Here is a 12,164-nt window from a genome sequence, read left to right on the forward strand (position 1 = left end):
TAAGTTTTATTGACACATTTCTTCAATTGAGTCCTTCCGTTCCCGTCTCCAGTGAATGCAACATTCGATATTCTCGCGAGAAGTGAGCAGACAGGGAAACGTGGCTTTGTGGCTGAAATACAAATACAGTACAGTACTGAAAGACAAAAAAATCTGCACACTTTTTCAGTCATATCAGTAGTTAATTAAGTAACTGAAAGTCACACATAGACATATCAGATAAGCACAACATTTGAGAGACAGTGGCAACTGTCAAGAATCTCTTTTCATTGCTCGCTTGTCAACATAGGGTTTGGAGGCTCTCTCTTAGCAGCCGTGAAGGGAAAGGAGCATTCACTGGTCGTCGTTGAGCAGCTTGTCAGCGATCATGGCAGAGAAGCTTTCTTCGGGTGAATTCTCCAGCTCTCTGACGAGCTCTGCCAGCCTTCCTCCGCCGAGGACTCGTATCTTTAAAATCATCGTTATCGGGGACTCGGGGGTTGGCAAGACGTGCCTGACGTACCGCTTTTGCGCCGGAAAGTTCCCCGAGAAGACAGAGGCCACGATCGGGGTGGACTTCAGGGAGAGGCTGGTCGATATTGACGGCGAGAAGCTCAAGGTGGGCATTGCAGCTCGTGTGAATGCAGATGTGGCACAAATACTCAATTCTCAATGTATGCATGTTTTTGGATCAAACGGAACATTTTTGCAAACCAGAAGCTCATGGTTGTTTTGGGCTGGCACAAGACAACCCATTCACCATTGTCGCCGAAAACATTATCACTCGCTTCTATTGATTTGTTGCTAATGTTGTTATTGCTTCCATGTCACTACTTTCCGGTTTTTTCCTTTCTTTCTACCTTTAAGACCCCATGGTCTCAATCATCAAATCTCGTTCATGGTTGACATCACTTCTGACGTCTATTGTTTTTATGTTGTGTGATCATCTGCGGGGGTTAATAAAAGTAACAAGCCTATCTTGACAAAGTAAGAGTAAGTAAAATTAGTTGTCAGAAAAATAAACATTTAAGGAATGTTGTAATGTTTCAGAGACCTGAAAACTCTACTCATGCACAGTCGTATTTTGTTGCTTTCCACCACACTAATGATGTCGTTCAGTTTTTACTTGCTTAAATTACATTCTATGCTTGCTTGTCCTGGTGACTCAAACGATTGTTGTGAGTTCATCGAGATTGCCTTTTCTTTGGATTTTTTGGGTGATACTTCTTCCAAATGCTACCGCTTCTATCTACAGATCCAGCTGTGGGACACAGCAGGCCAGGAGCGCTTCAGGAAGTCAATGGTGCAACACTACTACCGCAATGTGCATGCTGTCGTCTTCGTTTATGACGTGACCAACGCTGCCAGCTTCCGCAGCCTCCCCGCTTGGATCGAGGAGTGTAAGCAGCACGCTTTGGGCACAGAAGTGCCCAGGATACTCGTTGGAAACAAGTGCGACCTCCAAGACTCCGTCCAAGTAGGAACAGACGTGGCGCAGCAGTTCGCTGACTCCCACTCCATGCCTTTGTTCGAGACCTCCGCTAAGAACCCAAACAGCCAGGGCAGCATAAATTCTGGCAATAGTGACCATGTCGAGGCTATTTTCATGACGGTGGCTCACAAGCTCAAGTCTCAGAAGCCTCTGGTGTTGAGCCAACCTCCTGCAGGATCAGGAGCAAGCATCAACTTGAGCAGCAGAATGGAGGATGGCACTGATGGGTCACGGGGTTGGGCTTGTAGCAGCTGCTGATTGGCAGAGAGACAAGACCAGAACAATGAATCATGCGGATGCACAGACCGATTCTCAGCCACAAGAAAATCAACAGTTGCACATGCTTGCGCTTATATTCATTCATGAGCGTCAAGTTTTGGCTGGATAGCAAGTGGATTACTGTGTTGGAATGAAAATGAGATGAAATCAGTTCATCTATCTTTTTTGGTCTTTGGCCACCAACAAAAAGCCCTGAAGCATAAATACAGAATTTGAAATGTACCTGCGATTGCTGGGACAATGGTTGAAATGTGAAATCTAAGCATGGTAAAGAGTCAGCAGTATTTACTCTCTTTTTTCTTTGTCACAATAAAATACCTCAGTTCTTGAGAACTGACTTCACACTAGTAGATATATGGCAAAAAATTGTTCTCGCGGTACATGCTGCAAACCTTTCTACCTTACTGCGTACCCTGCAGCATGTGATGTAATGATTCACTTTCAAGCATTCGTCTTTCACTGAGGATGAAGGATACAAAGGGAACCTTCGAGAATGACATTCACAAAAGCACTTACACACAATATACCGGTACAGCAGACCCCCACATATTCACGGTTTGGCACAAGAAAATTTGCATGTTAATTTTTGGCGTGGGGGGGGGGGGGGGGGGGGTCCGACATACCACCCATTTTTTTCTGGGGAATACATATTGAATGTGTTTTCTGTTTGTTTGTTTTTTTAAGACTTTTTTTTGGGTAGATTAAAAAGTCCTTCCTCCCCCATCACATTTTAATGACCATCAATTATACATGTATTTCCTCCTGTCAAGGGCTGGCTGGGAATCGCAGTATACGGTGATATTAAACTGTGTTTTCTGGGGTAATGCAAGTGGGGAGGAAAATTATTGGAGTGGTTTTGTCATGTGACATTGCAATAAACAATAACATCCGGTGCCATCTCTATAAACAGCAGGTAAACCAAATGCGACTACTTTTTTCGCAGAATTTATTCATGAAATGGTTTACAAATTTAATACTCACATTGTTACAACAGAGGCAGTGAAATATTAAGTTTAGGTAAATATTACATAAGAAACTATGTACAGTAATCTTTAGTGAGAGAAAGATGCTACTGGAGTGCTCAATGCTTGGTACCTGCTCTGTCAAGAAAACAAATGATTGGCACAATCTTAAGCAGCATCACGTCTTCCAGTCGGGTGTGAAAGTATGAGAAATTTGTTTTAGTTCAGTCTACTGTATGGAGGCAACTTTGAGGGACCTTCCTGCTCTGTGGTACCAGAGTCTATCGTCTGAGCTGGAGAGTTGAAGAGCCTGTCATCACCTCCAGCTACAAGCAGAAAAGCAACATCAGACTCTCACAGCTGACAGTAAAAGGTTCACAATGGTCAAATGTCAGTGACTTGAAGATTGAGAACTGTTACCTTGCCAGGTACACACCATCTCAGCTTCCACTGGGTCACACTGTGGAACCAGTGTCTCCTGCAACACACACACACAGTACAAATGGGGCTAACATGGAAAATGTGAAAATGGCAGGGCTCAAGTATAACACCTTAAATGATTTGTATGCACTGTTCCAAAGGGTATAAAGCAAAATGTGTGGAAGGGTGAAGGAGCTAAAAAAATATATACAAATGTTGAAATGTATTCATTTACAGGTTTCACGATATACTTTAGGCCAGGGGTGTCAAACTCAGGTCCTGGAGGGCCACTGTTCTGCATTTTTTCCTAGTATCCCTGTTGCAACACACCTGATTCAAATGATCAGATCATCAGCAAGCTCTGCGGAAGCCTGACATTGAACCTGTTCATTTGAATCAGGTGTGTTGCAACAGGGAGACCTGGAAAACATGCAGGACAGCGGCCCTCTAGGACCTGAGTTTGACACCTATGCTTTAGCCAGGGGTGTCCAAAGTCGGTCCTCAAGGGCCGCTGTCCTGCCTGTTTTCCAGCTCTCCCCGGAACAACACACCTGATTCAAATCATCAGGATCGTTCTGCTGCTGCTTCAGAGCTGGCTGAGGAGCTGATCATCTGAATCAGGTGTGTTGCAGGCGGGAGAGCTGGAAAACAGGCAGGACAGCGGCCCTGCAGGCCCGGAGCTGGACATGTCTGCTTTAGGCAATGGAAAAAGTGCATGTTGACCATTTGTTGTGGCCTTCATAAAGTGACATGATTACACAGAGTTTAGGAGAACCTACCAATCGTCTCCTAATTTAAGCATTATTTTTTTCTGTTAAAAAGTCAAAATGATTGATCGTCGTTCATCACTGCTCATCTGTGATCCTCATCAGACATATCGCCTGTCAGTAAAAATAAATGTCAAAAATTGACCAAATGCTCTTATCTTGCCTCTGATTATGTTGTCAGGCATCCGTGCAGCTAAAAATAGTTTTGGTTTTTTTTTCCACAAAAAGCGTTCTGTGCCATCAAAACAAGAAAGAAAAAACAAAACAATCACTGGAGCAATGCGCATTCACCGAAGAAAATGTGTACAGCTCAGTGCCTTTGTGAGGATAGAAAATGTAACTAATGCCGACGGTATTTGTAAGCACCAGTCCAGTTCGGGCGTCGTAGCAGCCACACCAAGGTAGACTCCTGCAACCCACGTAAGCGATGAGGAACGACAGGAGCAGGCTGAGAATGCAGCTTAGGAGCGTGGTGGCGTTGGCACCCTTCACCATCCGATGGAGCACAAATGTCTATGGAGAGACAAAAAAGACCAAGCAAGCTTGTTGCACTCAAGTGTGATTATGATAGCAGATGGAAATGGAGAAAGTTTGGTGAATGATTACCACTTCGGGACTGTTATGGTGGTGGAAGACCTCCTTATCTTCCTCTCCATAAGTGAGCGTTAGACAAGAATAGCCCATTACAAAGAAAGAAGCCACGCAAGAAAGGCACGCTGCTGTCACCATCACACTCACCTGGAGGAAGTACAGTCAATGTGTGTGTGTATTTTATTAATATTATTTTTTGTCTTTATGTTACGAAACGGACATATAAATTGATCTATATACAGAGCAGTGTACAGGAATATTTACCAGTGTTGGATTTTTCCTTTGAGATGCAAACAGAGCCAAAACACCTGGACAAGCCATGACCTGAAGATGAAAAAAAAAAAGAACGTAAAAACACAAAGTGGATGGCAAACAGAAGACAAAAGAACCAGCAGGACAGTTTGGAAACTTGGGTTGTGTTGAAGGTGCTTTTCCATTAGCCCCACTCCACAGCAAAATGGCCTCGCTTGGCCTTGGATGTTCACGTTTCCATTTGACTTTTTCGGGGCCAAAGAGACGTTTTTCAGAGGTGGTTCGAGAGCACTGGCCATCTGAGGCAGAGCGGGGCCGCATCATCACTGTCATCTGATTGGTTGACAGAGATGCAGCAAAGAACTCCGCGCCAAATCTGAATATTGAATCTGCTACTGGTATTTGAAGTTATATATGGAATACTTGTAGGCAACAATAATTACTTTTGGCCAGTTTTGTTATCTTACATGTTGTCCTCACACACCCAAAGGTTTGGATGCACATTTACCTACTAATAAAAGTTACTGATGACACAACATTGAAGTTGGACTTTTGCACCATTACCATACCGAACTACCGGTAGTCATGTCTTCCGCTAAATGAAACACACGTTAAACATGGCACGTCTGCGTCAATGCATTTGCCTTGTAGGCCTACTAAATGTGATAATTTTTAATGGGCATATATGCAGCTGAAACAGGTAGCCTTCAACAAAGCATTTTAATACAACATGATAATCATTATGGCCTTTGTAAAAATGTTTGCGGCCAACACTTTTGTCCCTAAAGTCAAGTAAAAAATATGGGGGTCTGAGGGAGAGGGTCATCTCATTAATTATTCTACAAACTTGAGATTCATAAGAAAACTGTGATCAGACTATCAGGTCATTGTATTTCTTTCTCCTTGCATTACTTTTACACTTAGTTGTTTTAAAACCCATTACTTTTATACTTTAAAACAAACAAAAAAAATACTGGAATTGAAATGTCAACTTAAGCCTTTTTAAATCCCAATATCGATACTTCTACTTGAGTAATTAACTGGACCACTGGACTTGCTGTTGTTTTATTATTTCTACTGGGAATGTATGAATATTTCTGAATGTTTTTAAACTCCTACTGTGGGTGTAGGTAACTTTCAATTCTTGTTTTAAAGTAAAAATACTCGCGAGTGAATCAACAGTGCCAATGTCTCAATTACTTGGATGCAATATTACGCAGTGCGCAGGTGTGTTGGTCTCACCATTCCGCCCCACACTGGTGTCCTGGTTGTGCTAAGCGGGGTGTCCTTGCGGAAAACGGCATCCATGACGCCACAAATCAAACAGATCGCCGCACACGCCACTTGGAGGACACCCAGGAAGAGTACGCGCTTTTGGTTAAAAATTAAATATCTGAAGCGGTCCATCGCCAGCCGTCAACCCGCTCGATGGTCGACCAAAGGACGCCACGGCTGGCACAAGCGAAAACTTAATTTAGCATTCAGGCTTCTAGCTGGCAGTTGAAGAACACGATTTGGACTTCGCGTCTCCAAAAATCCAAAGTATGAGTTGTTATATCCAGCAGGTTAAACATGCCTCTGTTGTCCCCAGGTGGCGTCTGAGCAGCAGCGGGCAGGTTGTAAAGTTGCTTTCAGCTGAACTGTAGGAAGTTTATGGTAATGATTTACCTGCCCCAGTGACAAGGGCACCAGCTATTCTGCAATATGTGTCCTGATTTTGGACTCGCAGGATACAACAGGTACAACACCTGTCACACGTTAGGATCCTCACTCATAATTGAGCTTTTAAAAAAATTATACATATATATATATATATGTAGGTATGTATATATACACACACACAAATTAAGCCACTAAACACATGGAAAAAACATAAATATACTCTCCATATACCAGTGTTGAAAGTCCAGGTTGGCAAGGCCTTCTTTACCTCATATGAGTGGGTAGACAGCCCTTTCAGACTTCTTTGACTTGGAAAAGGACAATAAAATGGCCCTTTGAACTGCTACGTCCGAGATGTGAAGTCGGGAAAAAAAAAAGGACAAAAACCTTAGAGTTCTATGTGACGAGCATCGGGGTTTTTTCTGTCTTTTGATTGCTTGGTCAGAACAAAAATTGGAATTTTGATAGGCAAAACATTTTCCACACATAAATACTGAGCCACACAATTTACTTTTTTTTCAAATAAAAGTATATATTTTTTCATGTTCTTAGATAAGTAGTGATGGTTTCCCAAACTGTGGTCATGGTGGTGGGCATAGAGAGGTACTGTAGATTAAATTTGGCATCGACTCAAAAAGGTGCCAAAGGCGCGGTCCACTATCTGTATACATATCAGAATGCATAGGATATATACAGTACTGATCATACTGTATTTAGGTAAAATTTGCTGACAGATTTATTTGGATTTTAGCAATGATAATTTTGCACCATACAACCAACTCACTGAATAAAGACTATAATCCACTCAAATGTGTTTTGCCTAAGTGGCTGCAAGAATTTGACTGCACAATCAACTGTTTCCAAAAATAAATATTTATATACCGATAGTCTACCGTTAGCCAAGGGAATAAACCGACACTTGTGGGTCTAAATTCTACAGATACGATTTTACCAAAAATGAAAAGGTCGAACAAGTCAAAATACCCTCAATTTAATATCAAAAAATATGAGAAGTATATTGAACATAGTTATAACTCCCGGTACATACTTTTTTTTTTTTTTTTTAATCTTGCATAGATTTTGGCTTAATCTCAAAGGGCTGCAGCTCGAAACAGTTTGCCTTGCATGTTCAGCATAGTGACCTTTTATACTGTATTTATGGTACAATATGTGGCTACAGGGAATCCAAAGCGAATCCCAAGCAGCAGGGTGTTATATTGTCCAGAAGGATTATCTGTAGCTTCAGTGGACAGTGGGAACTGCTTGCCCATGTTGGAACACATGCAGCTCCTGCTTGTACCAGTCAGGGGCCTCTGGGCCATTCTTCCCAGTCGCCCCATGATCGTAACCGTAGGCAACCGTCAGCTCCTCTTCCTTTTGTACAGCCCTTAGAGTTCGGATGCATTTTATCGACCCAAAACGGGGGTGAACAAACCTGGAGGGGGCGGACAAACACTTTCAAACTCAATCACATTGTCAAATATTCCAAATGGTTTTGTACTTACAAATCATATTTGCAGTTCGGGGTAAAGGAGTGGTTCGCCTTGTGACCAAGAGAGGCGCAATATCGCTCCGTTTGGTCAAATGGCTGAGGTACATCAATCACAGTGTCCTCGTCCAGTGAAATTGTGTTGCCGTTTAACGCCCAGTCTCTGTTGTCCACCTGAGGATTTGTGGAAAATAGGTTCAATGAGAAATCCACATTGCAGGGAAAGGATACACGATCATCCCGGGACGGTCCACACCTCCGAGTGTGTGATTCGTACTCCATTATAAAAGGCCACCACAGTGTCTCTTTCTGCATCTGTCTTGGCAAACAGACCTTGTCCAGCTCCTTTAATCAAGGAGTCTGCCACAAACACCCTAAATAAAAACATGTAAATATCGTTAAGTCCTGCAAGTCTGCTTCAAAGGGCAATATACAGCTAACCGTCAGTACCTGTGGCTTTCGTAAGGGTCTGGCAGCAGACCGTGGGTCGCAATACAAGTGGAGGTAGACTTGTCGTATGTATAAACAGCATCTTGAAAGAGTTGAATTGCATTTGAGATTCTTTTTAATGTTATGTTAATTCACAGGCGAAGAGTTGACAGTTGAAGGGAATACGGAATAGGGCAAGTCTTCCAATAAGATACTGCTAAGCATGAATCTTTGCCCATTCATCCTGAAGAACATCACAAATGTTTGGCATGAGGGTCTGGCTCTGTTCTGTTCTGTCTGCTGGATGAATAATAAAGATTTGGTGGGAATGACAGAATCTAACAACACCTTGGTTGAATATTTCATTGTGATGACTTTTCGTGCCCTTGCCGGAGGGCCCTTTCCGCTCCTTGCCGGAGATTTGCGCCAGCCACTCGCAAAAGCGGCTTGTTTCTGGAGTGGCAATGGGTTCATTCTAGTTCCATTGAACTTAATGGAACAAATTACGTTTGTGAACCAAGGTCCCACTGAAGTGTACTAGAATTTTTTGTCAGAAAATTTTGACTGACTGACTGAATGTCGAAAATGGCGATGCATTTCCTTGTAAAATATAGCTCTCAGTGCCACAGCTGCTTGCTTACCGCTGGGAGTGACCTGAAAATACGGTCTTCCATTCTCAGTGAGGACCAGGGTGGCGAGCCGAGCTTCGATGAGCTCTCCCTCCACAAAACTTCCACGAAGAGCTGTGCGTCCATCAGGGTAGATGTACGCTAATGATTCACCGGTCATCTCTCCCTCCTCGTTCACCTCCCCAAACACGCAGCCTCCATCCTGGATGCAACACAGTACGCAGCATCATGCAAAATAAATCTTTTTTTTCTTAATTGACATTATTTGACCAATCGGTAGTGAGTCAGATTTGACTCACAGGGTAGTATGCCCAGCATTCACCACAGCGGATGTTGTCTTTGTACTGGCCCTTGAACACCAGACGACCGTCTCTATCCAGCTCCTGAGCAGGCCCATTGAGTTCACCGTCCACATACGTGCCATGCATGACACCTCCATCTTCATACGAATACACCCCTTGTCCCTGAAGAACATCATCCACGTAGAAGCCTTCCAAGGTACTGAGCAGATGAGACAGAGGTCACTCAAGTAAATCACCTGAACTCAAGTCATAACTTGGTGACTAACTTCTGATTGTTTTTGTTTGTTTGTTTTTATTTCTTCAGATCATGAACATCAAATAAAAATAATCAAATAAAATATAAATCAGCAAATTCAGATACTGATGAAAAAAATCATTAAAAAAATAATTGATAAAATCTTTATCAAATAATAAATTAAGTCAAATTCAGCCCTGAGAAATGGCTGAGGCCATTTTGTTTTCCACTTGTTAAACAGCACAACGGTCTCAACAAAGCAAGAGTACAGTAAATATGGCTGTTCAAATGCCAGATTTTTAATGAGAAAATAAATGAAACCAAGATACATCATTTCAAAACATTTTCTAGCCTTAATATGACCCATAACCTGTACAACTCAATTGAATTGTCAAAAATCTTTGAGAGGAGAGGTAACGATAAAACACCTGAAAACGCGGTTGAACAAGTGTGAAAACCCTGTTATAAACTGTTATGTGGTTGTGCTCCGAAGTAACCAATCACATGCTGCTTTGTTGACCGTAAAAATGTCTCATCAAAGTAACAAAACTCAATTAACTATATCGTCAAACGAAAGTACAGTACCTTCCATCAAAGAAAAAAAATTTGCCCTTCCCATTTTTCTCTCCGTGTATAAAGTGTCCTTCAAAGCGATCACTGGATGAGTAGGTCACCGTGCACAGTCCGTGAGGTTGCTCATCTTCATCCAGTGGACCTAAACACAATCAATGATTGAACTTGAGTAACTAAAAAAGAAAGGCTTTAGTTTCTCACCACTGACTTTATGTAAATCAGGCTGATTTTTGAAGTGACAAGTTCTTTGAACTTTTCATTTCAGCATTGCAGCCGCACTTTGTATCCCATCTCATTTATTTTACTCTTCATAATTCCTCGTTCTGATCCAAAACAATATTTCCTATGCATTGAAGAAATACACTTGTACCATTTTGGATGTCTTGTCAGGTTACTGACATGGCTGCTTTCAGGTGCTACCTGCCACCATTGCGCTTGGAACATTTTTGCCAATGCTTTGTAGTCACTTGTATGAGACTTTCCCCATTTTGTTTGATATTCTTTGGTCGAATTTAGTTAAATGTACTTTGATACAGAACATCCCTGTGACGTGTTTCATACCTTTATTGAAAAAAAACGAGAGGACCTCTCCAGTAAATTCAGTCATCAAAAGCGATTATTTTTCCTCATCCAACTCGACCCTAAACTCCACCACCACCCAGCCCAGGGGAAAAAAAATACTGGCGCTGTGGATGCATATTGAGTGACAACAGCTGAGAAACACTCATTGTTCCAAGTTCCAAGAGGTATACGTGACATTATTATGAGCTATCAGCAAGATATCGGTTTGCGTTGTATTAGTCGCCTATTTATGGACTGTATCTGCGAAATGTTCATTCGTAGACATGGTAAGTTTTTTAAATTGAATCCCAGAACCAAGCCAAACAAGACATGTATTCATTCACTAATACCGTTACTGGACAACTGCCATACAGTACAGGTGCGTGCCTTGCACGTTTTTCTTTGGGACGACACGTAGCTGCAGTGGGAGGCTGGGAAAAGCCAGACCGCTCTCGCGCGCCTGTCGGGCGGTTTTCTCTGTCAAATCGAGGTCCTGGCTTGTCATGTTGCAGTGAAGGCCCACTAGCGAGCCGACGTGCGGAGAATCGCAAGAGCTTTGTCACCAAGATTTCTACGGTGGAAATATATAATGCAAATGTGGTGGGCGTCTATTTCCTTACCTTCCACCACCTCCTCCACGTTCTCATCCTCGCTATCCATCCTGCAGGACGCCGCTAGGAAGTGCTGTGCAAAACACAACTCCCACAGCTATCCGCCACGCGTGGGGCGTCGCCAAGATATGGCAATGCCGTATGACAGCTGTGGCCACTTTTCACACAGGCATGAATTACGATCAGAATGCATATAATTACCACGAGTTGTCAGTGGACGAAAAATTACGCACTTTCTGATCATTTCAAATAAAGTTTAGTTAAGCGTACTTTTTTGTTCAAGTTAACAACAGGGACATACAGATTATGCGACAACAAAAGACGGAAAGACAAGAGTTATCCTGATGTAGGTCCGGAGGTTTTGGACCTCAACACTTGTGGGCCTTGTTACACGCTTTGCGCAACACTGCAATAAACAAAAAAAACATGTTTTTACCCCAAATCTAATTGCCATTTTCAAAATAGTCATGAATCAGTTGTGAATAACACAACATTGGACGATATAATTATACTGGTATATCACTATCTGTCATTAAATATCATAATCAGGTTTTTTTTAGGATTAGGTTTTTATGCAACACCCTTTTTCTACAGTGGCTGCTGGTAAAAGCTTTTCTAAAAATTCACAAAAACTTACAAAAATTTCCATGTGGTCTTCTATGATGCAAACCTGTCTTTGAGGACCTTTGATAATATACATAAATCACGTGGTCTCCAGCAAGGTATGTATGTTTGTAGCTTTATTTATGTAGGTATTTGGAAACAGATTCTCATTTGCAATGCTGAGACACCTGTACAATCTATTCTAGTATGTTTACATAACACGTTATATTACAATGTAATGTTCAGTGAACACCGAGAAAATGGTGTTGTACACCCACTAGTTAGTCTGTGTTTTAGCCAAGTAAATGCCCAGCAATTAGTCAGAAGT

At 42.1% G+C, this 12,164-nt stretch overlaps 3 protein-coding genes across 4 annotated transcripts; 1 reads left to right on the top strand and 2 right to left on the bottom strand.

The window, feature by feature from the left end:
* Positions 1-99: 99 nt before the first annotated feature.
* On the top strand, positions 100-2,092 carry rab33ba (RAB33B, member RAS oncogene family a). Its single transcript, XM_086100415.1, has 2 exons — positions 100-598; positions 1,235-2,092. The coding sequence occupies exons 1-2, from the start codon at positions 368-370 to the stop codon at positions 1,727-1,729; spliced, it is 726 nt and encodes a 241-aa protein (XP_085956541.1). The 5' UTR covers positions 100-367; the 3' UTR covers positions 1,730-2,092.
* Positions 2,093-2,679: 587 nt separating this feature from the next.
* On the bottom strand, positions 2,680-6,397 carry LOC147208784 (uncharacterized). Of its 2 annotated transcripts, none has more exons than XM_086100425.1 (6): positions 5,985-6,397; positions 4,755-4,814; positions 4,506-4,637; positions 4,266-4,412; positions 3,133-3,190; positions 2,680-3,038 (listed from the first exon to the last, which is right to left on the bottom strand). In XM_086100425.1, exons 1-6 carry the CDS (start codon positions 6,147-6,149, stop codon positions 2,932-2,934), a joined length of 669 nt encoding a protein of 222 aa, XP_085956551.1. In that variant the 5' UTR covers positions 6,150-6,397; the 3' UTR covers positions 2,680-2,931. The 2 variants fall into 2 exon arrangements, with proteins under 2 accessions (XP_085956551.1, XP_085956560.1); XM_086100434.1 differs by having other exon boundaries at positions 2,680-3,065.
* Positions 6,398-7,259: 862 nt separating this feature from the next.
* setd7 (SET domain containing 7, histone lysine methyltransferase) lies at positions 7,260-11,514 on the bottom strand. The gene is made up of 8 exons (XM_086100447.1): positions 11,243-11,514; positions 10,074-10,203; positions 9,251-9,452; positions 8,964-9,153; positions 8,344-8,425; positions 8,150-8,267; positions 7,910-8,067; positions 7,260-7,839 (listed from the first exon to the last, which is right to left on the bottom strand). Exons 1-8 carry the CDS (start codon positions 11,280-11,282, stop codon positions 7,647-7,649), a joined length of 1,113 nt encoding a protein of 370 aa, XP_085956573.1. The 5' UTR covers positions 11,283-11,514; the 3' UTR covers positions 7,260-7,646.
* Positions 11,515-12,164: the final 650 nt, after the last annotated feature.

The sequence above is a fragment of the Hippocampus guttulatus genome, chromosome 2, assembly GCF_054856545.1.
Source record: "Hippocampus guttulatus isolate MCC_2025c chromosome 2, RoL_Hgut_1.0, whole genome shotgun sequence".
NCBI lineage: Eukaryota > Metazoa > Chordata > Actinopteri > Syngnathiformes > Syngnathidae > Hippocampus > Hippocampus guttulatus.